Here is a 22,923-nt window from a genome sequence, read left to right as displayed (position 1 = left end):
AAAAAAGAGAAAACTTGTTTTTTCTGAGAGAGAAAAAAAAAAAACTGTTAAATTTAAGGTGAAATGTTAGATTATTTATCCTGAATGCAGTAAGAGAATAAACCTATCGCTGAGAAGGTAAATCGGACCTGCAGCCGATTGGCTAAGCGGGGTGCGAAGGGAGCCGTGCCATTGTTATGTGATTGGCAGGGGGGCGACCTTAGGCGGAGTTGGTCTCCGGCGGAAATTTTCAAACGAGGTAAGCAGCATTCGGGAGCTGAGCGGGGAGCGAACAAGCAGGACAAATTGTGCTCTGGAAGCGGTTGCGGGTCGGTGCGATTAAGAGCGAGGTAGAACTTAGACTCTGCGTAGAATTTTAGAGGTTGCTAGTAAGAGGGATGGTTTTGAAGAAAAAAGACTAAGGATTTTTGCCCTGTTTTCGAATATAAGGTTTTTGGGAATAGAGGGTAGCTAACAAGTTATTCTAGGGTTTTGGAGAAAACGCGGAGGGTTTTTTAAGGAGTTTTCCCTGCTTATGTGTTTAAGGATGGGGGTTAGGGTTAGGTGATCGCGAGAGTTTTTTCTGACTATGAGTTTTATTCTAAATCTACAAATGCATATAAATCGAAATAAAGTTTTGCCCCAAGGCATGCAGCCTGTATTTCCGGCCATACTGAACGTTACAAAAGCACAAGTTTAACTAAACAATTTTAATATAGTTTAACAGATTTTTAAACACATAAGCACAGCCCCCGAGCGCCCACACACACACACACACACACACACACACACACACACACACACACACACACACACACACACACTGACCCACCACCAGATGGCTTTTTTTGAGCATAAAAAGTAAAAACTTTTTAATGGCTTAAAAAAAAAAAGAATGCTATTTGATATATAAGAAACTTTCTAAATAATCAATTAGTAGTTTTTAGGGGGGGGGGAAGCAATGAGCTATGAACTAGCATATTTTTTGATAAATATCATATTTTTATGAATATCATATTTTTATGAATATCATATTTTTATTACTTCCTTTATTAATTCCTGAGCTAATGAATAATATATTGGGGGCCATAAATCACTTTGGGGGGGGGCATAAATCACTCAGTTTGACATAAGGGGTATAATATTTCTCTCTAATATTGTTTGTTTGCATACTGCCCCTCTTTAATTTCCAAAGTCTTTAACTGACTTTCATTCATTTGTTATTTTTATGTCTGTTTCATCAGACATAATGTATTGAGACCAAATAGTTAAACAACGGTGCGTTATTTTGATCAAAAGTTCCAGACATGCCTCTGTGAAAAACATTTTTGCAGAGCAGATGCAAAAATAGCCTTTAGGAAGATTGTAGTGTTGTGTTTGATCTGATGAAAATGGAGGACTGACAGCATTTTAGTACAATGAGCAAGTCTAGTTTATAACTAATAATGTATAATTGTAGTTTAGTAAACCTCAAGCAGTCAGTTTCTTTTGAGCCATAAAGAAACACTGTTGCAATAGAGAGAGAAGGTGTGTGTGTGTGTGTGTGTGTGTGTGTGTGTGTGTGTGTGTGTGTGTGTGTGTGTGTGTGTGTGTGTGTGTGTGTGTGTGTGTGGTTTGAAGGCGTGACCTCGTCATTAAGAGAAGTAAGAAGTTCCTGGTTTGAAGTAAAGAAGAACTGAAGCAGCATTAAACCATCAGAGCTCTGAGATGAAACACACTTTGCTCTACTTCATCTTCCTCAGTGAGTAAATTCTCTTCTTATTTCTGTCACTTTCTCTGTTCTAACTTTTATTTGTCTCCATTTTATTGTCATTTGTATGTAATCAGCTGGCTTTACAACTTGCTTCACTTCTTTGTTTTCTCTCATACAAATTATTTCGTTCTGTGATTAAACTGAGTGTTTGGAAAAGAGTCACTCAAACATGCAGCTCATAGAAAGGACACTTTTTAATATTTATAAAAAGATAAAACCCTGAAATATAAACATACGTCGAATTTAAAGGTTTACACAAACTTCTGCTTTTGCATCACTGCATTGTGCAAATCATTTTGATTCCACTTTTAACCCCAGAAATGACTTTTTGAATTTTTATTGTACATTTAGTGTGCAATCAAATATTTTTTTTCTCTATCCTTCTGAACATCTTAGTAGAGCTCCTGAAGCAACACTGACTTATTATTTATTTCATATACTGAAGAGGAACAACACAGTGAAAACCATCTGTCTTAGTTTAACATATAAGAAGATTGTAACTAATGATTGTTCATCCTTTCAGCAGCACTTCAGGATGGAAACACTGGTTTGGTCAAAGCACAAACTCTCACCCACAGAGCAGAGGAAGGAGGAAACATCGCAGTTAAATGCAGGTTTAATTCCTCAGGAAGGAGAAAACTCTTCTGTAAGAAAAAATGTGAAAATGGAAACATTCTTGTTGAAACATCTGATGATGCAGCTCAGAACGGCAGATACAGCATTAAATATGTAAAAAGAGATACTCTGTCATATTCTCTGTATGTGAGCATCACACAGCTGAAACAGTCTGACTCAGGACGGTACAGGTGCTCTTTGGACAGAACTTTGGTTCGAGATCAAAACGATGATTTTGAGCTGATTGTCACAGAAGGTGAGTTTCTGCTAACAGTCGTGTTTGTCTTTGAAGGTGTGACAGAAGCTTCATGTCTCAAAAGCAGCTACTTTTCCTTCAAATCACCTACAGATGTTATATTTATCTGAAACATCAAGTTTCATCAGTTCTGCTGTCAAACAGCCCATAACCACGTCAGTCACATGCAGATAGATAAACTGCTTCAAGTGGTCTTATTATGACTCTGATGGTTTCATTGTTCACAGCTTCAACCACTTCAACACCAAACGGGACTCTGAGACCTTTTTCAGCTTCAGTGTTTCTCTCATCAGCCTCCACACCACCAACAGCACAGAGTTTAAGCTCAACTTCAGGAAGCTCCACACCTTCATCGGCCTCCTCTGGAAGTTCAGGTACGTTATAGATTTTTATATGTATGCAGATTTACATGTGATGAAGATCCATTACTGAGTGAACTACACAAGAATGACACATTAAGAGCTGTGGAAGAATCACTCTGATCTTTCAGTGAAGTAAAAGAGGAAAGACTTTAGAAATAAAGAGAAATAAGTTTCCACCACAGCAGGTCAGCAGCTGAGAGAGGACATGGCTGACTTCCTCAGAGCAGCACTGCATGAGATCTGTGCTAGATGACAGATATAGACTGTGATTAGTCGCTGTTTGGTTTCAGAGCGTTTTCACAAGTGTCAGTGTAACAGACACAGACAGAGGAAAGCATTGTGGGAGCTGCAGTTGTTACTGAGGGTTTGAAGCAGAATGAGGAGCTGCTCAAGTTTTAGCAGAAAGTACAACAGCAGGAACTTAACACAGAAAACTTGGTGAAAGTATAAATACTTTCTGTGCTTCTGAGTAACTACTTCATTAAATAATTTCATGCACAATAAAAAATTAACAAAAGACAACAACTCAGGACTCTACAGGAGTAACACGATGACGACCGCGCACACTGCCTCAAACGGCCCAACAGCACAGCTTTTCCTCTTTATATGCCCCGCCCACAATTATGAGAGGAAACGCCTGCGGTCAGTTGTTACACCACCACTGCTGTAACAACTGTTTACACTGTGTGAGTAAAAGAAATCTTCTCTGTTAAGCTCTTGCAGATGTTCTGCTTTATGTGCGTCTGATTCTGGTCGTTGTCATCAGCATCTTTTTAGCATCTTTGCTGATGAAGAGCAGCAGAGCCATTAAACCCAGAGGTGAGGCTACAGGAAACACATGACAACAGTGTTTTCATCACTTCAGAGCTCATCACACTAATGCACATTCATTTCCTGGAGTCTAATACCTCAGTGAACAAGTTTGAATAGTAAACATTTAAGAGTACACATTGTAGGAAATTACTCATCATGTCACAGTGGAAACAGATTTATGTGCTAACAACAGGAGTCAGACAAGAAAAATGCAAAGAAAATGCCTGAAATCAGCTTCTGTCTGTCAACAGATGCAGTTTATTTAGTAGGAAAATATCATTTTCGTCATTTTATATACAGAAAAGCCAAACAGAGCCTGGCACAGAGATTCTTCCTCAACAAAATAATCACAGTTTGTACAAAGTTTGTTTAATTCTCCTGTAACAGTCGGCCTGATAAAAGTGTGTCCATCAAGCTTATTAGAGTTAACTAAAACTAAACTAAAAGCTTAAAGTAGTGAATGAACTAAAATGATATTTAATAAGATCAAATAAAAATATACAGGAACTGTTCTTAGTTTGCTGTTGTTGTGGTTCATATTGGCGGCACATGCATCAGTATCTGATTACTGCCAGTTATCATCGTCGATCCTGAGTTTACTTCCTCAGGTTCTACTTGGTGAACACGTCTTAAAGACTGATGTTTATCTTCTGATGTTTTTTCAGGACCTCCTGTGGAATCTGAGCGTGCTGACATCACACAGGTGAGTTTTAGGACTTGTGAGACAGCTGAGCTTCATCACAGCTTGATTTGTATCAAGCAGCTGGTTTGATCTCCTTCTGCAGGACAAGCAGTTGTGTGAAGAGATCAGAGAGGAGGACAGACAGAGCAGTTCACCTCCTGCAGGAGTGTGTTCAGTGTACGCTACACCAAAAGCCTTCAACCAGATGGAGATGGAGACACAGACCTCGGCAGCCTCTCCACCTCTGCTCACAACAAAGTAAAACTGTGGTCTGATTTTAGGCTCTTTGATTTTTACTATAGCATCTCTTTCTACCAGCTAATATTAATGATGAGGAATGCACAAAGTCAATGCAGACTCTCTGCTCCCAGTTTATTAGGTACAGCTAGTTAAAAACAGTCCAATAATAAAATCTTTAATTTGTTATTAGAGATGATGATGATTGTTGTTATTTGTGGTACAGTTGTTAGTGTTTTGGATATTTTCATTATTTTGTTCATTTCTGCTTCATGCACAGGCTGAGGGTAACTTTATCATTTAATTTAGAGTCTGAAGTTTGATGTCAGGCTAACGATGACATGAATGGAGTTGATTACACTGAAGTTTACTTCACATATTCCCACCACCAACAGCGCCCCCCAGTGGTGATGCAGCTGATGTCGTCTCCTCCAGGCTTCAGGCGCATGCCAGCCCTGCCAACCACACCACAGATCTCCTCTGCTGCTGAAAAACATCAGCAGTGATGCTGTTGATGGAACCTCAGTGACTAAAACAGTTTATGACGTTTATCACCTGCAGACAAACAATCAGCCTCAGTTTAAAGCTTTTTAATTGCAGCTGCTTATAATTTAGTTTAACAGATAATTGATTCTGTTTTTCATTTTCTCAAACTGGAATATTTCCCAGTTTGAGAAACTATTCTTGCTATAGTGATTCTATCGGACAGATTCAGTGAGAGAGCTGCACAAAATGATGCATATAGGAGGGAGTATGGAGAGTTATTAGATCAGCCAGCAGGTAGGCTGTTCTTGGAGGGAGGTCCTTAGATGTAGTCATGAAAAACGCTCCAGGTGGCTGATTTTGCATGTGCTCAACTATTTATGATGATGTGTATTTAAACTAAACCACTGGAACTCAGCTAAACTGCTGTGTCACCTGTCTGTGTTGTCAAATCAAGAATTTAACATGGAAATATTTTCTAATATAAAAGCAATAAAATGAAGATAAACACTTGGTAAATATTTCCCTTCACAGCTCAAGTGTCAGAAGAGACTGGATGAAGGTCTGAATGTCAAAAGATTCAAGTTATGATCAGAACAAATTTAAAAGAAGTCTGAAATATTTTATTTGCCAGAAAAAACATTTGATAAATATTTGACACAATAAAGTAAATATAATGTGAACGAGAGCTGGGTTTGGCCTGTGATCATTATTGTTTATACTTATTCTGGATTTATCAGTTCTGCTCTTATTGTGTCAACAAAAGCTTAATATTTGCTTATGATCAAATCTGTTTTGTGAATTTATGTCTTGAAGCAATAAAACCTTCCATTAAAACAGGAACTGTTTCTTTGTCTTCCTGTGATCACAGACAGTCTCCCATCCCCGAGTCTTCATTTGTTGCTGCTCAGTTTTAATTTCAAAAACACGTCATGATGGACTTTTCATCTGTTTCTCACTTTTTCTACAAATATCTGATTAATTAATCAAATCCAACTTTATTTATAGAGGACTTTAAAAATAACATGTTTGTCCAAAGCTTTCCAATAAAAAACAGAAGTTTAAAAACCACAGATTAAACAGACAAGCTAAGTTAAATAACAATAAAATAAATACATAAATGAAAAAAGTAAATAAGTAAATATTCAATATTAAAACATTAGTAAAATACATGATTATTTTATTCATATAATAAATAAAATTAACAAATTTAAAATACAGATTGAGAGCAGCCTACTACAAGTTGATTCTGGTAATACTCCTAAAAAACCATGAAGAAAATGTGCGTTTTTAAAAGAGATTTAGAAATTTCAAGTGTTGGGGCAGATTATTCCATAAATTGGTGGCCACAGAAGCTAAAGCTCGGTCCCCCCAGTGTTTCGGTCTCGACATGGGGACAGCAAGGAGTGACTGGTCAGCTGATCTGAGAGACCTTTGTGGAGTGTTTGGGTGCAGAAGGTCTGACAGGTAAACAGGAGTCAGGCCAGCAAACAATAACATTTTTTACTTTTCTACATTTACTTAAACAAATGTAGGTAAAAAAAAAAAAAAAAATGCTGATTTTTAGATGTAGAAAATAGTCTTAAGGAAGATTGTAGTGTTCTGTTTGATCTGCAGGACTGACAGTGTATTATAACTAACACCTTTTATAACCATGCTGGAAACAGGCTGGCTTAAATAACTAGTTATTCTTTATTTCCATTTATTTCCATTTAAATATACATACTGGTCTTCTAAAAAGGGTTTTATCTGCTCCACTTCCTGCTAAGTCAAACAGGAGCCTTTATTTTGGAAATTTACAGGAAGTTCTGCATCACGTTGTTCCAGGTAACTTGACATGCTCGTGATTTGAGACAGAAACTGTCTCGTCTGCTGAAGTTTAGCTCCATCAAAGTTGTCCTTGAGTCAGAGCTGTTGACGTTTATCAGCTGGCCCCTAACAGTCAGATGAATGTTCGGGAGAAGCCGCTAAAATCGCACAAGTTCCGGTTTCATGTGATCAACGATGCTCCGTGTCTCTGTCAGCTGTTTTACTGAGCCATGAGCTCCATGAAGAGAGTCCAGAGATTCCACTAGATGGATCCTTCCAGCGTGACCTCCAGGATCCAGACCTGCACACACACTCAGACTGCAGGGATTTAGGATCGCATCACTCACTCAGACTGGTGAGAGAGGTGTGTGTGTGTGTGTGTGTGTGGTGTGAAGGCGTGACCTCGTCATTAAGAGAAGTAAGAAGTTCCTGGTTTGAAGTGAAGAAGAACTGAAGCAGCATTAAACCATCAGAGCTCTGAGATGAAACACACTTTGCTCTGCTTCATCTTCCTCAGTGAGTAAATTCTCTTCTTATTTCTGTCACTTTCTCTGTTCTAAGTCTTATTTGTCTCCATTTTATTTTCATTTGTAGGTAATCGCTCAGTTTTACAACTCACTTCTTCTCTGTCATAGTTACTGGTTTCTGTGGTTAAACATAGTGTGAAGTTTGGAAATGAATCAAACATGCAGCTTATTGAAAGCATAAGAAAACTCCTTGAAATGTATAAACATGTGGAATTTAAATGTTTCCACAAACTTTATTATTTTGTTTCACACCAGTTTGATCCCCAAAATTTCTACTTTATGTTGTAGACAGAATCTGTAATCAAATACTTTTCCTCCTCTTTGAGAGACAGACTTACAACACTGATGAAACAGCACTCTGTGTTTCATTTCTTTTTGAACTGAAACGTTTGGATGTTTAGCAGCAGATGTAAAACACTCATTTCACATGCAAACATAGAAACAGATGATGGTGATGATGATGATGTCATCAAAGATTAATAATAATGAATCTTTTTCTCAACCTTAAACTCTGAATCTTCCACATCAGATGTTTTGTGTTCGTGTATAAAACAGGAAGTTTGCTGTTTGCAAATAAAAACAGAAAAATGAAGTTAACTGAACTTCTGTCATCAGTTCAAATTAATAATCATCTGTCACATTTAATCTATAGTAAGATTGTAACTAATGATTGTTCATCCTTTCAGCAGCACTTCAGGATGGAAACACTGGTTTGGTCAAAGCACAAACTCTCACCTACAGAGCAGAGGAAGGAGGAAGCATCACAGTTAAATGCAGGTTTTATTTGTCTGGAAGCAGGAAACTCTTCTGTAAGGAAAAATGTGAAGATGGAAACATTCTTGTTGAAACATCTGATGATGCAGCTCAGAACGGCAGATACAGCATTAAATATGTAGAAAACAAAGATGTTACCTCATATGATATTATGTATGTGAGCATCACACAGCTGAAACAGTCTGACTCAGGACGGTACAGGTGCTCTTTGGACGAACGCTGGTGGACAGGAAACGATGATTTCGAGCTGATTGTCACAGAAGGTGAGTTTCTGCTAACAGTCGTGTTTGTCTTTGAAGGTGTGACAGAAGCTTCACGTCTCAAAAGCAGCTACTTTTCCTTCAAATCACCTACAGATGTTATATTTATCTGAAACATCAAGTTTCATCAGTTCTGCTGTCAAACAGCCCATAACCACGTCAGTCACATGCAGATATATAAACTGCTTCAAGTGGTCTTATTATGACTCTGATGCTTTCATTGTTCACAGCTTCAACCACTTCAACACCAAACGGGACTCTGAGACCTTTTTCAGCTTCAGTGTTTCTCTCATCAGCCTCCACACCACCAACAGCACAGAGTTTAAGCTCAACTTCAGGAAGCTCCACACCTTCATCGGCCTCCTCTGGAAGTTCAGGTACGTTATAGATTTTTATATGTATGCAGATTTACATGTGATGAAGATCCATTAATGAGTGAACTACACAAGAATGACACATTAAGAGCTGTGGATGAATCACTCTGATCTTTTAGTGACGTAAAAGAGAAAAACTGTAGAAATAAAGAGAAATAAGTTTCCACCACAGCAGCTGAGAGAGGACATGGCTGACTTCCTCAGAGCAGCACTACATGAGATCTGTGCTAGATGACAGATATAGACTGTGATTAGTCGCTGTTTGGTTTCAGAGCGTTTTCACAAGTGTCAGTGTAACAGACACAGACAGAGGAAAGCATTGTGGGAGCTGCAGTTGTTACTGAGGGTTTGAAGCAGAATGAGGAGCTGCTCAAGTTTTAGCAGAAAGTACAACAGCAGGAACTTAACACAGAAAACTTGGTGAAAGTATAAAAACTTTCTGTGCTTCTGAGTAACTACTTCATTAAATAATTTCATGCACAATAAAAAATTTAAAAAGACAACAACTCAGGACTCTACAGGAGTAACACGATGACGACCGCACACACTGCCTCAAACGGCCCAACAGCACAGCTTTTCCTCTTTATATGCCCCGCCCACAATTATGAGAGGAAACGCCTGTGGTCAGTTGTTACACCACCACTGCTGTAACAACTGTTTACACTGTGTGAGTAAAAGAAATCTTCTCTGCAGATGTGCCGCTTTATGTGCGTCTGATTGTGGTCGTTGTCATCAGCATCTTTTTAGCATCTTTGCTGATGAAGAGCAGAGCCACTAAACCCAGAGGTGAGGCTACAGGAAACACATGACAACAGTGTTTTCATCACTTCAGAGCTCATCACACTAATGCACATTCATTTCCTGGAGTCTAATACCTCAGTGAACAAGTTTTAATAGTAAACATTTAAGAGTACACATTGTAGGAAATTACTCATCATGTCACAGTGGAAACAGATTTATGTGCTAACAACAGGAGTCAGACAAGAAAAATGCAAAGAAAACGCCTGAAATCAGCTTCTGTCTGTCAACAGATGCAGTTTATTTAGTAGGAAAATATCATTTTCGTCATTTTATATACAGAAAAGCCAAACAGAGCCTGGCACAGAGATTCTTCCTCAACAAAATAATCACAGTTTGTACAAAGTTTGTTTAATTCTTCTGTAACAGTCGGCCTGATAAAAGTGTGTCCATCAAGCTTATTAGAGTTAACTAAAACTAAACTAAAAGCTTAAAGTAGTGAATTAACTAAAATGATATTTAATAAGATCAAATAAAAATATACAGGAACTGTTCTTAGTTTGCTGTTGTTGTGGTTCATATTGGCGGCACATGCATCAGTATCTGATTACTGCCAGTTATCATCGTCGATCCTGAGTTTACTTCCTCAGGTTCTACTTGGTGAACACGTCTTAAAGACTGATGTTTATCTTCTGATGTTTTTTCAGGACCTCCTGTGGAATCTGAGCGTGCTGACATCACACAGGTGAGTTTTAGGAATTGTGAGACAGCTGAGCTTCATCACAGCTTGATTTGTATCAAGCAGCTGGTTTGATCTCCTTCTGCAGGACAACCAGTTGTGTGAAGAGATCAGAGAGGAGGACAGACAGAGCAGTTCACCTCCTGCAGGAGTGTGTTCAGTGTACGCTACACCAAAAGCCTTCAACCAGATGGAGATGGAGACACAGACCTCGGCAGCCTCTCCACCTCTGCTCACAACAAAGTAAAACTGTGGTCTGATTTTAGGCTCTTTGATTTTTACTATAGCATCTCTTTCTACCAGCTAATATTAATGATGAGGAATGCACAAAGTCAATGCAGACTCTCTGCTCCCAGTTTATTAGGTACAGCTAGTTAAAACAGTCCAATAATAAAATCTTTAATTTGTTATTAGAGATGATGATGATTGTTGTTATTTGTGGTACAGTTGTTAGTGTTTTGGATATTTTCATTATTTTGTTCATTTCTGCTTCATGCACAGGCTGAGGGTAACTTTATCATTTAATTTAGAGTCTGAAGTTTGATGTCAGGCTAACGATGACATGAATGGAGTTGATTACGCTGAAGTTTACTTCACATATTCCCACCACCAACAGCGCCCCCCAGTGGTGATGCAGCTGATGTCGTCTCCTCCAGGCTTCAGGCACATGCCAGCCCTGCCAACCACACCACAGATCTCCTCTGCTGCTGAAAAACATCAGCAGTGATGCTGTTGATGGAACCTCAGTGACTAAAACAGTTTATGACGTTTATCACCTGCAGACAAACAATCAGCCTCAGTTTAAAGCTTTTTAATTGCAGCTGCTTATAATTTAGTTTAACAGATAATTGATTCTGTTTTTCATTTTCTCAAACTGGAATATTTCCCAGTTTGAAAAACTATTCTTGCTATAGTGATTCTGTCGGACAGATTCAGTGAGAGAGCTGCACAAAATGATGCATATAGGAGGGAGTATGGAGAGTTATTAGATCAGCCAGCAGGTAGGCTGTTCTTGGAGGGAGGTCCTTAGATGTAGTCATGAAAAACGCTCCAGGTGGCTGATTTTGCATGTGCTCAACTATTTATGATGATGTGTATTTAAACTAAACCACTGGAACTCAGCTAAACTGCTGTGTCACCTGTCTGTGTTGTCAAATCAAGAATTTAACATGGAAATATTTTCTAATATAAAAGCAATAAAATGAAGATAAACACTTGGTAAATATTTCCCTTCACAGCTCAAGTGTCAGAAGAGACTGGATGAAGGTCTGAATGTCAAAAGATTCAAGTTATGATCAGAACAAATTTAAAAGAAGTCTGAAATATTTTATTTGCCAGAAAAAACATTTGATAAATATTTGACACAATAAAGTAAATATAATGTGAACGAGAGCTGGGTTTGGCCTGTGATCATTATTGTTTATACTTATTCTGGATTTATCAGTTCTGCTCTTATTGTGTCAACAAAAGCTTAATATTTGCTTATGATCAAATCTGTTTTGTGAATTTATGTCTTGAAGCAATAAAACCTTCCATTAAAACAGGAACTGTTTCTTTGTCTTCCTGTGATCACAGACAGTCTCCCATCCCCGAGTCTTCATTTGTTGCTGCTCAGTTTTAATTTCAAAAACACGTCATGATGGACTTTTCATCTGTTTCTCACTTTTTCTACAAATATCTGATTAATTAATCAAATCCAACTTTATTTATAGAGGACTTTAAAAATAACATGTTTGTCCAAAGCTTTCCAATAAAAAACAGAAGTTTAAAAACCACAGATTAAACAGACAAGCTAAGTTAAATAACAATAAAATAAATACATAAATGAAAAAAGTAAATAAGTAAATATTCAATATTAAAACATTAGTAAAATACATGATTATTTTATTCATATAATAAATAAAATTAACAAATTTAAAATACAGATTGAGAGCAGCCTACTACAAGTTGATTCTGGTAATACTCCTAAAAAACCATGAAGAAAATGTGCGTTTTTAAAAGAGATTTAGAAATTTCAAGTGTTGGGGCAGCTGATTCCATAAATTGGTGGCCACAGAAGCTAAAGCTCGGTCCCCCCAGTGTTTCGGTCTCGACATGGGGACAGCAAGGAGTGACTGGTCAGCTGATCTGAGAGACCTTTGTGGAGTGTTTGGGTGCAGAAGGTCTGACAGGTAAACAGGAGTCAGGCCAGCAAACAATAACATTTTTTACTTTTCTACATTTACTTAAACAAATGTAGGTAAAAAAAAAAAAAAATATGCTGATTTTTAGATGTAGAAAATAGTCTTAAGGAAGATTGTAGTGTTCTGTTTGATCTGCAGGACTGACAGTGAATTATAACTAACACCTCTTATAACCATGCTGGAAACAGGCTGGCTTAAATAACTAGTTATTCTTTATTTCCATTTATTTCCATTTAAATATACATACTGGTCTTCTAAAAAGAGTTTTATCTGCTCCACTTCCTGCTAAGTCAAACAGGAGCCTTTATTTTGGAAATTTACAGGAAGTTCTGCATCACGTTGTTCCAGGTAACTTGACACGATCGTGATTAGAGACAGAAACTGTCTCGTCTGCTGAAGTTTAGCTCCATCAAAGTTGTCCTTGAGTCAGAGCTGTTGACGTTTATCAGCTGGCCCCTAACAGTCAGATGAATGTTCGGGAGAAGCCGCTAAAATCGCACAAGTTCCGGTTTCATGTGATCAACGATGCTCCGTGTCTCTGTCAGCTGTTTTACTGAGCCATGAGCTCCATGAAGAGAGTCCAGAGATTCCACTAGATGGATCCTTCCAGCGTGACCTCCAGGATCCAGACCTGCACACACACTCAGACTGCAGGGATTTAGGATCGCATCACTCACTCAGACTGGTGAGAGAGAAGGAGTGTGTGTGTGTGTGTGTGTGGTTTGAAGGCGTGACCTCGTCATTAAGAGAAGTAAGAAGTTCCTGGTTTGAAGTGAAGAAGAACTGAAGCAGCATTAAACCATCAGAGCTCTGAGATGAAACACACTTTGCTCTGCTTCATCTTCCTCAGTGAGTAAATTCTCTTCTTATTTCTGTCACTTTCTCTCTTCTAACTTTTATTTGTCTCCATTTTATTTTCATTTGTAGGTAATCGCTCAGTTTTACAACTCACTTCTTCTCTGTCATAGTTACTGGTTTCTGTGGTTAAACATAGTGTGAAGTTTGGAAATGAATCAAACATGCAGCTTATTGAAAGCATAAGAAAACTCCTTGAAATGTATAAACATGTGAAATTTAAATGTTTCCACAAACTTTATTTTTTTGTTTCACACCAGTTTGATCCCCAAAATTTCTACTTTATGTTGTAGACAGAATCTGTAATCAAATACTTTTCCTCCTCTTTGAGAGACAGACTTACAACACTGATGAAACAGCACTCTGTGTTTCATTTCTTTTTGAACTGAAACGTTTGGATGTTTAGCAGCAGATGTAAAACACTCATTTCACATGCAAACATAGAAACAGATGATGGTGATGATGATGATGTCATCAAAGATTAATAATAATAAATCTTTTTCACAACCTTAAACTCTGAATCTTCCACATCAGATGTTTTGTGTTTGTGTATAAAACAGGAAGTTTGCTGTTTGCAAATAAAAACAGAAAAATGAAGTTAACTGAACTTCTGTGATCAGTTCAAATTAATAATCATCTGTCACATTTAATCTATAGTAAGATTGTAACTAAAGATTGTTCATCCTTTCAGCAGCACTTCAGGATGGAAACACTGGTTTGGTCAAAGCACGAACTCTCACCCGCAGAGCAGAGGAAGGAGGAAGCATCACAGTTGCGTGCAAATTTTATTTGTCTGGAAACAGGAAACTCTTCTGTAAGGAAAAATGTGAAAATGGAAACATTCTTGTTGAAACATCTGATGATGCAGCTCAGAACGCCAGATACAGCATTAAATATGAAAACTCAAATAATATTATGTATGTGAGCATCACACAGCTGAAACAGTCTGACTCAGGACGGTACAGGTGCTCTTTGGACAAACGCTGGTGGACAGTTGGAAACGATGATTTTGAGCTGATTGTCACAGAAGGTGAGTTTCTGCTAACAGTCGTGTTTGTCTTTGAAGGTGTGACAGAAGCTTCACGTCTCAAAAGCAGCTACTTTTCCTTCAAATCACCTACAGATGTTATATTTATCTGAAACATCAAGTTTCATCAGTTCTGCTGTCAAACAGCCCATAACCACGTCAGTCACATGCAGATATATAAACTGCTTCAAGTGGTCTTATTATGACTCTGATGGTTTCATTGTTCACAGCTTCAACCACTTCAACACCAAACGGGACTCTGAGACCTTTTTCAGCTTCAGTGTTTCTCTCATCAGCCTCCACACCACCAACAGCACAGAGTTTAAGCTCAACTTCAGGAAGCTCCACACCTTCATCAGCCTCCTCTGGAAGTTCAGGTACGTTATAGATTTTTAGATGTATGCAGATTTACATGTGATGAAGATCCATTACTGAGTGAACTACACAAGAATGACACATTAAGAGCTGTGGATGAATCACTCTGATCTTTTAGTGACGTAAAAGAGAAAAACTGTAGAAATAAAGAGAAATAAGTTTCCACCACAGCAGCTGAGAGAGGACATGGCTGACTTCTTCACAGCAGCACTGCATGAGACAGATATAGACTGTGATCAGCACATTTCTGCCTTCTGCAACACAACTTGTTACTCTGTATGTGCACAACTTTACTGCTAGATGAACAGACCTGGAGGCCACATGTTTACACTGTGAGTAAAAGAAATCTTCTCTGTTAAACTCCTGCAGATATGCTGATTTATGTGGGTCTGATTCTGCTCGTTATGATCGTCGTCTTATCAGCAGCTCTGCTGATTTTCTACATGAAGAGGAGGACCACTAAACCCAGAGGTGAGGCACAGATTTAATATTCTGTCAAACAATAGAAATGTCAAAACGTAGCATGTACGCTATAATCTGCTGCCTTATTCAGTGTACTGGTAAATAATCTGCCTTTAAAAGGTGTTTATGATGACAAAGTATAATTTTTTATCACCATTTAAACACAACAACCAGATAGAAAAGATTTTTCTCTTCCACAGTTTTCCATTTTTTGTTGTATCAGTGTAACTCTGATCCAGTCACCACGATGAGAGTGTGTCTACGTCATGGTAACACCAGATAATCTCAGACTGACAGAGCTGCTGTGAAAACAGACCGTTGGACTGAAAGGTGTTACTGATCGGATGGTGACGATCACCAACACACAGTCTCACTTGGATATGTTCAAAAATAATCCTTCAAAATTACAGTTTTATCAAATAACCACAAAACACAGGGAAACATGGCACCATGGTTGATCTGTCTCAGCTCAGAATGTCCCAGTTTGCATGAATTAAGTCAGGTGTGACGTTTCTGTCACGCTGTTTTCACCTTTGAAGTTCAGTTTGTAAAAAGAGCACCGGATGTTCATTTATGACTCACAACAGAAACTGGTGCTAGCAGATTTGATTGATATGATTTTGATTCTTTATCAGTCATGTGTCTTATTTAACTGTAGTTCATATGAAGTTCTTCATATCGTTCCTGAGTTTAGTTCCTCGGGTTCTTCTTCCTGTTATGTGTCTTAAAGACAGACGTTTATTTTCTGACCTGCATGTTTTTCAGGACCTCCTGTGGAAACGGACACAGAGGTGAGTTTTAGGACCTGTGACACACATCAGCTTCATTATTGTTTGCTTTGCATCTGTCAGCTGGTTTATTCTCCTGCTGCAGGCCGACAGGTTGTATGAAGAGATCAGAGAGGGTGACGTAGCGAGCAGGTCACCTCCTGTAAAAGTGTCTTCAGTTTATGATTACGCCAAAGGTCCCCGTTCAGGTGGAGATGAAAGCGGAGGCATCTACAGCCTCGTCACCTCTGCTCAGAACAACGTGAGTAAAACTGTGTTGTGATTCTAAGCTGAGGCCATAAAGCAGGCAACTGTTTGTGTAGTGAAGTAATTCATCTGTTCTCAGACAACAAACTCAAATTCTAAAGTTTGATCTCACTTTTGTATCCCAGGTTGAAGACAACTCGCATAGTCTCTATTACGCTGAGGTGGATTTTTCCCACAGTCCTGACACAAACGGCGCCCCCTGTGGTAACACAGCTGATGTCGTCTACTCCAAGTCTTCAGAGGACCTCAGCACCACCAACCACACCAAAGATGCTTCACCTCCTCTGTACTCTACTGTTACATCAGTATGAACTACATCAGGACTTAAGCTATGGATGAAGTCTTCACTCTCTCAGTGGACAACAGCTCAACACAACTGATACAAAAGTTTATTTATTTTTCTGCTTTTGACATGTTTTGAAGTTAAACGTGGAGTCAGCCTCGGGATAAAGTGACTTTTATTTTAGCTTAACATTGAACTAAAGAATGTTGCAATACCACAGTTATAATAGCACATGTTAGCATTATGGTATGATGCTACAGCACAGATCCAATAAGAAGAGAACTGTGCATTTTGAAGACTTCCACCCTTCTGTACTCGTCTTTGGAGTATTCCATCATTGCATTTAGCAGTTGAGACTGCAGAAAGTTAATGTACAGACCGCTGTGTGAGGATGAATGTTGCAGAGTGATTAGGTCAGCCCGGACATTTCACCTCTTTCAGATGACGTTTAGCTGAGAAAAGCCACAGCATGCAGATAAATAAACTACTTCATGTGGTGTTACTATGACCGATTGTTTCACTCTTCACAAGTCAGTCATAGCAGACCCAAATATAGCAGAAATAGATTTTCAGCCTTCTGTACGGAGGACAAAAAACAGGTTATTATAGCTAATTTTTCATGCATGAGAGGATAGTTTTATATTGCTCCCTCATTTCCATTCCGAAGCTTAAAAATCACACAAAGTTGAAAAAAACAACTGGATATAAGGCGGGCGGTCCTCTACCAGAGGCCTCGGAGCTTGAGGGTCCTACGCAGATCCATCTTTGCTGTTCCAGGACTGCGCTCTTCTGGACAGAGATCTCGGATGTTGTTCCTGGGGTCTGGTGGAGCCACTCCTAGCTTGGGAGTCACTGCACCGAGCGCTCCGATTACCACTGGGACCACCGTTACCTTCACCCTCCACATCTTCTCTAGCTCTTCTCTGAGCCCTTAATACTTCTCGTGTTCCTTCTTCCTGATGTTGCTGTCATATTGCTACATCTATCACTATGGCCGTCTTTCTCTGCTTGTCCACCACTTTCCTTTCCGGCCATCCCCATTTGTCTGTCTGTATCTGGAAATCCCACAGGATCTTAGCTCAGTCATTCTCCACCACCCTAGGGGGGCATCTTCCATTTTGACCTCAGGACTTTCAGGCCATACAGATGTTCCTGTATACTATTCCAGCTTGATAATGGCATTCCATGTATTCACTTCCTGCTAGCATCTTACACCCTGCTGTTATGTGCTGGATTGTCTCAGGGGGATCTTTACACAGCCTGCACCTGATCACGGGCAAGGCGTAGGTGTCGATAGCCCGGATCTTGTTCTTACCGGTCAGCTGACTCCTCAGGACTTGCCTGACCCTCTGCAGGTACTTGGTGGTTGCAGCTTTCCTAGCGGCCTCTCCACTGTTTCCATTTGGTTGTGGGATTCCCAAATACTTGTAGCTGTCCTCGATGTTTGCAGTGTTGCCCTCTGGTAGTGCATCAGTGAATCGATGTCTCATTCACTCATACAGCTTGATGTTATCCATGTAGAAGATGGGCTGACAATTGCTCCGTTCTGTAGTCGGTATCCGTAGCCAGTCTTGTCAATGATCTCACTGAGAGGGTTCAGGCCTATGCAGAACAGCAGTGGGGACAGAGCATCTCCTTGGTAGATCCCACACTTTATGGTAACATGCTATTGGCTTGAAGTAGGCCTCCAGTGTTGTACGCCACATCCCCATTGAGTTCCTGTTGATCTTGTACAACTCTAGGCAGTCCAGGATCCAGCTGTGGGGCATCCAGTCATAGGCCTTCTTGTAGTTAATCCAGGCAGTGCACAGGTTGGTGAGCCTGGTCTTGCAGTCTTGGGCGACTGTTTCGTCCACCAGTAGCTGGTGTTTCACTCCTCCGGTATACTTGCCAAGTCATTTCTGTGCCCCGTTCATGTTAGCCACTGTGATGCCCGACATGAGCTTCCATGTGGTAGTTGGAGATATATATTGAAATATTTAGCTGCCGTGGAATCACAATGTATAAAGTTATTGTTGCACATGTATCAGTGTTTTGACTGTTTTTCCTTTACAGACTTGTTCTTTAAATAATTAACTGTAACAAATTAACATCAACTTTATACCTAAACAACAACAAAAAAATGAAGAGATGCAGTAATTTACATATTTTAATGAAAATAAACATAAACATTGGCATTTTAACAGTGTATGGTCTTTATCCTTTACAAAATATCTTATAAATATTACAATACACACATTTCCTTCACTTGTGCAGTGGAAGTATTTGAGCTCAGCTTCCTCATACAAAGAATATTTACCTTAGTTGCAAATCAATTCAATGCAACACGTCTTAACTAGTCTCGCCTCTTTATTTCAACTGTGTTGGATCATTAAATGTATTTATGCAAAAGTAGCAACAAAAATATTTCTGTGGCTTTAACTTATGTGACGCCTCGACTGCAACGCTGCTGAACTGCTGCGTGCTTCGTCTGTGTTGTCAACAAAAATTACAATTTTTTTTAAGTTAACAGAGAACTTAGAAGGTAAAAAAGGTAAATATAAACAAAAACAAACACTTGGTAAATATTTCCCTTTACAGCACCGCAGTGCTCAAAGAATAATAAAATGATAGTAAGCACTCAAACTAAATACAAAATGTTAATGTGACATTTAAATAACAGTGACAGGTAAAAAATTTTATTGTGGCACATTAGAGGTAAACGAACGGAGGAAGAGGAGGATGACAGAATAAAAGCTGCATAGAGTCAATATCACAAATCTCTAATGTAGAGAAGATGATTTTGGAAGCTCACGTGCCGTTTCTACTCTCAAGCAGATTCTTATCTTTAAGTTGACCGAAGTTTTGAACATTTTTCGGACTTTATCAGCGCTGCTGTTTACTACATCCTGTTAGGTACGTATGAAGAACTGAAGCATCTCAGAGCAAGTCACTGAGTGTGGATTCTTCCTCACTGTCTGTAAAACACGTCTTTACTGGAGCAGTCCAACGTCTGATTGCTTCATCAGCAAATTATACATCTTAATGCTTTTGCTGGTTAAACTCAATGAGCAGACTGATTTTATTTGGGTCGTTTGTCACAGTGAACGTCACATTGGTTCCATGTTAGTCTAAGTTGACTCCAGGCCCATGTGTGAAATAATTCTTCATATAAAAATAAACACATCTAACCCTCACTTGATGCTACTCCAGTGTTGTTTACATCCTGTTTGTAAATTAATTAAAATATGATGGATTGAAATGTAAAATGTAAAAACCTCAAAGATTTCAAATTGAATTAACAAGCAGCATTCACTGCTTCTTCTTTGTTACACTGGCTGTGCAGTCTGTCTGCCCACAGCTCTTCACATGTGTACTAAACACACACGACATGCACGGCTGCAGTCACACACCTCACTTACACATGATATTAACACGAAGTCTCTGGGATCAGATCAGTCTTATTAGAAAATAACATTTACGGGTGAACACAGTCTTAAAAGCACATGAACTGCGAGTTAGAAAGACAAACTTTGGCTAATTCAGGACAACAAGAGCTATGGTAGGAGGAGATAAAGTTTTAGGCTTTTCCAAAAACCAAACGGATCGTATCCAAACTCTTTGGGGTCTTACAGCAGAACCCTGGTCCAAACTCATTCGGCTCTCTTGCTCTGACATCTATAAAACTCAAGTCCATAAACACACGAAGGAAAATAAGATGAGTGGAAGAACGTGGAAATCTCAGGATGAACAATCATGTTTCCAACATTATCTGGTGAGAGGATAAAACACCTGCAGGTTCAAAGGAGACACGATTCTTCATCCACAGGATTATTAGTAATAAATTATTATCAGGCAGTTTTTAAATACACATCATTACAATAAGTTACTTTAAATGTAGAAAAATATTATATACTGTTGTTACTTGGTGATAAAATAAAGTCTGAGGACTGTGATGGTAAAAGGCAAAGTGCAAAAACAACTGAGGCTCAACAGGAAGTGTTTCTGAAGCTTCCTTTCAACAAAGGCTGGAAAAGGGACATGAAGTCCACATGAATGAGTCTCCTATAAATCTTCCACTGGTGTCCTGACACCAGACTTCAACAGACGTCCTGTTGGAGGCCTCAGTTTGGTTAAATATCTGTCCCTTTACGATACAATGAAAAGAAAACTACTGAGCGATGTGTGTTTCTAAGGTATTTCATAAGCAGACACTCAGGAACTGCAGTGTTAATAGTGCAGAAAAAGGAAGTCAGTAGCCACAGCGAGTTCCTGCTGTTAACATCATGAATGTGTTTGCGCTTCACTTTAAACAGATGCTCAAGTTTCAGTTTCCAGGAATATCTGTGCTAAAAATGTAAATGATCATTGCAGAACTGCAACTTTTAAGTATCTGTTAATGCTCCATGTTTAGTGTGACAGACACATTCTGATGTCCTTTCTGTAAACTGCAGTCTTACAGTCAGCGCTTCATGTTTCTTCCTATTATTAACCAGGTCAGTGTCGTCTGTGGTTTTCAGTTGTGTTGCTGCTCGTTTCAGATAATGCAGCCCATGAACATGCAGCGCGTGCAAAAGAAAAACTGTTTTCCCTTCTGACACGTTTTATTCCAAAAACTGGAGCGAATGCAAAAACTGCAATCGTCAGAGTGAGACAGCCTTTAACTGCAGTCCATAACAAACAGAAGCAAAGCAGCTGGAGACGAGTGAGCATCACAGCAGCGTTTGTCTCATATGTTATAGAGGCTCTGTGTACCAACACTAACCCCCATCACAGCTTCGTTTAAAAGGACGTCTGCACTCTCTGAACGGCATGAAGTCAAAATAGAGATAGCTGCATGTAAAGCTGGCAACACAGAAACGGAGAGACAGAGCAAATATCCTGATTACAGGGCAGGATAAACCTTACAAAAGAAATACAGGCTGAAGCAAAAGCAGCCACATGTTCAGGCTTGAAGAAAAATTTTGACTTCATGAAATAAATGTATTGCATGAAGTCATGAGGATAAAGGATAAAGCAGAAGCAAACCAGAAAAGAAACCACACTGCTGCTCTTCTCAAAAACAGAACTCGCAGCCTTTTTCAGTCACTGGCAGCGTCCTCGTAACGGTTTGTATCTGAGCTACAGTCGCTGAAAACACTCAGCACTATTTTCAGCCGTAAAAAATATGATTATCTGATGCATGATGCATATTACTCGTAATATTTCTAATAAAGCTAAAATAAAGAACCTAAAAAACAGAGTTTAGAGAAAAGCTTTTTCAGAGTCAGACAGTTCTGGTTTTGTTCAAAGCAAATTTCTCCCTCTGTCTTTTGTTTGTTTTTCATCTTTTGTTTTTGTTTTTTCAAGGTGCACAGTCTGTTTTTGTTTTTCTTTTTACATGTACATTTTTGCACATTTTTGAAACCCACAGTTATAATGGCCTACACTATAAAAATAATGCTGGAGGAAGAAAACCTGAATTTTCCTGATTTTGATTTGACCTCCAGTGATTGAACCGTCAGTCACAGTGTGTGATCACTTTGGTTTTTCACGGAGGAGAGGAAGGGAACTTTTTCCTCTGCAGTGACGTCTTTGAGCCGTTTGCTGCCACGACAGCGTGGCTGAAGTCTGATGTAGTGCGCAGGAAGGAGGAGGATGATTTCTGGGTGGCGTCTGAGCCTTTGAGCCAGGCATCACGAGGACTGATCCGTCACAGTGCTGGAGCTCGAAGGTGCTGAGGTTCTCTGCAGAGGCGGAGAAGCGTGCTGCAGTGCTGCTCAGCCAGGCACTGCTATACCTGCTGCTGCTGCACCAACCGTCTGAAATGTGGCATGACTTTGCTCTCTGGGAGGTAGAGCGCCATCTCCAGGGCGACCAGGATGGTGAACTCGAATGATATGAGCTCCCTCCTGCTGATCCTGAAACGCTCCTCCAGCTTCTGCAGGAACAAACCAGCACGTGAGAGAGAACAAATACTTTCTGATGACACAAACCGTTTCATGTCTGACTCCACGTCTGTGGGAGTTTTAAATCTTGAAATTAAAATAAACATAGTATCTTTTGACATTTTTATACTGGCCGTTCATTTTAACTAAACTTCTGTGAAAAAGTATTTACCCTGTTTCCTGATTTCTTTCTTTTTCTTTTTTTTTTTTAAATTTATTAGCCAAAAAGAACCCAATTAAATAAAAACTGCAGTTTTTAAATAATTATTTTAATCTATTGAGGGTTCTTCGCAGCAAGAATTGCAATTGAGTGTTTGCAATAACTGCCAACGAGTCTTTCACCTTCAAACTTCAAAACTTTCATTTTTTTATTTTTAGCCGCTCAGAGATGGGTTTG

The 22,923-nt window shown here is 39.1% G+C and overlaps 3 protein-coding genes across 10 annotated transcripts in view; 2 read left to right on the top strand and 1 right to left on the bottom strand.

Annotated features, from left to right (window-relative positions):
- Positions 1 to 1,114: 1,114 nt before the first annotated feature.
- Positions 1,115 to 6,015, top strand: LOC147305617 (uncharacterized). Of its 3 annotated transcripts, none has more exons than XM_086278618.1 (7): positions 1,115 to 1,720; positions 2,259 to 2,603; positions 2,831 to 2,977; positions 3,680 to 3,784; positions 4,444 to 4,481; positions 4,564 to 4,718; positions 5,093 to 6,015. In XM_086278618.1, the coding sequence occupies exons 1-7, from the start codon at positions 1,687 to 1,689 to the stop codon at positions 5,106 to 5,108; spliced, it is 840 nt and encodes a 279-aa protein (XP_086134744.1). In that variant the 5' UTR covers positions 1,115 to 1,686; the 3' UTR covers positions 5,109 to 6,015. The 3 variants fall into 3 exon arrangements, with proteins under 3 accessions (XP_086134744.1, XP_086134743.1, XP_086134745.1); XM_086278617.1 differs by having other exon boundaries at positions 2,256 to 2,603; XM_086278619.1 differs by lacking the exon at positions 3,680 to 3,784 and having other exon boundaries at positions 2,256 to 2,603.
- Positions 6,016 to 7,012: 997 nt separating this feature from the next.
- On the top strand, positions 7,013 to 18,752 carry LOC147305616 (uncharacterized). Of its 6 annotated transcripts, XM_086278861.1 has the most exons (9): positions 7,013 to 7,505; positions 8,203 to 8,553; positions 8,781 to 8,921; positions 12,989 to 13,009; positions 14,781 to 14,843; positions 15,211 to 15,312; positions 16,069 to 16,094; positions 16,177 to 16,332; positions 16,463 to 18,752. In XM_086278861.1, the coding sequence occupies exons 1-9, from the start codon at positions 7,472 to 7,474 to the stop codon at positions 16,646 to 16,648; spliced, it is 1,080 nt and encodes a 359-aa protein (XP_086134987.1). In that variant the 5' UTR covers positions 7,013 to 7,471; the 3' UTR covers positions 16,649 to 18,752. The 6 variants fall into 6 exon arrangements, with proteins under 6 accessions (XP_086134987.1, XP_086134985.1, XP_086134984.1 ...); XM_086278859.1 differs by lacking the exons at positions 12,989 to 13,009; positions 14,781 to 14,843; positions 15,211 to 15,312; ... (1 more) ...; positions 16,177 to 16,332; positions 16,463 to 18,752 and adding exons at positions 9,618 to 9,710; positions 10,370 to 10,407; positions 10,490 to 10,644; positions 11,018 to 11,940 and having other exon boundaries at positions 8,206 to 8,553; positions 8,781 to 8,927; XM_086278858.1 differs by lacking the exons at positions 12,989 to 13,009; positions 14,781 to 14,843; positions 15,211 to 15,312; ... (1 more) ...; positions 16,177 to 16,332; positions 16,463 to 18,752 and adding exons at positions 9,618 to 9,710; positions 10,370 to 10,407; positions 10,490 to 10,644; positions 11,018 to 11,940 and having other exon boundaries at positions 8,781 to 8,927.
- A 4-nt stretch (positions 18,753 to 18,756) lies between these two features.
- cables2b (Cdk5 and Abl enzyme substrate 2b) overlaps positions 18,757 to 22,923 on the bottom strand; it is a 49,708-nt gene continuing 45,541 nt past the window's right edge. Inside the window, exon 10 of the mRNA XM_086278855.1 lies at positions 18,757 to 22,519. Coding sequence (XP_086134981.1) covers positions 22,373 to 22,519 — 147 coding nt within the window. The 3' untranslated portion in view covers positions 18,757 to 22,372. The remainder of the gene's footprint in view (positions 22,520 to 22,923) is intronic.

The sequence above is a fragment of the Aulonocara sp. 'chitande type north' Nkhata Bay genome, linkage group LG20 (genome assembly GCF_057382095.1).
Source record: "Aulonocara sp. 'chitande type north' Nkhata Bay isolate Kocher_YH1m ecotype deep benthic linkage group LG20, A_spYH_male_GT1.1, whole genome shotgun sequence".
Taxonomy (NCBI): domain Eukaryota; kingdom Metazoa; phylum Chordata; class Actinopteri; order Cichliformes; family Cichlidae; genus Aulonocara; species Aulonocara sp. 'chitande type north' Nkhata Bay.
The sequence above is the reverse complement of the archived record's forward strand: the minus strand, read 5'-3'. Positions and strand labels throughout refer to the sequence as shown.

What these genes read in the sequence shown, in the direction of transcription:
- LOC147305617 (XM_086278617.1), top strand. Translation starts at nt 1,687, where the DNA reads ATGAAACACACTTTGCTCTACTTCATCTTCCTCA. An exon ending in GCTCTACTTCATCTTCCTCA is followed by an intron (nt 1,721 to 2,255) that starts GTGAGTAAATTC and finishes TCATCCTTTCAG; the next exon opens with CAGCACTTCAGGATGGAAAC. An exon ending in CAGAGCCATTAAACCCAGAG is followed by an intron (nt 3,785 to 4,443) that starts GTGAGGCTACAG and finishes ATGTTTTTTCAG; the next exon opens with GACCTCCTGTGGAATCTGAG.
- LOC147305616 (XM_086278861.1), top strand. Translation starts at nt 7,472, where the DNA reads ATGAAACACACTTTGCTCTGCTTCATCTTCCTCA. An exon ending in AGCCTCCTCTGGAAGTTCAG is followed by an intron (nt 14,844 to 15,210) that starts GTACGTTATAGA and finishes AAACTCCTGCAG; the next exon opens with ATATGCTGATTTATGTGGGT. An exon ending in GAGGACCACTAAACCCAGAG is followed by an intron (nt 15,313 to 16,068) that starts GTGAGGCACAGA and finishes CATGTTTTTCAG; the next exon opens with GACCTCCTGTGGAAACGGAC.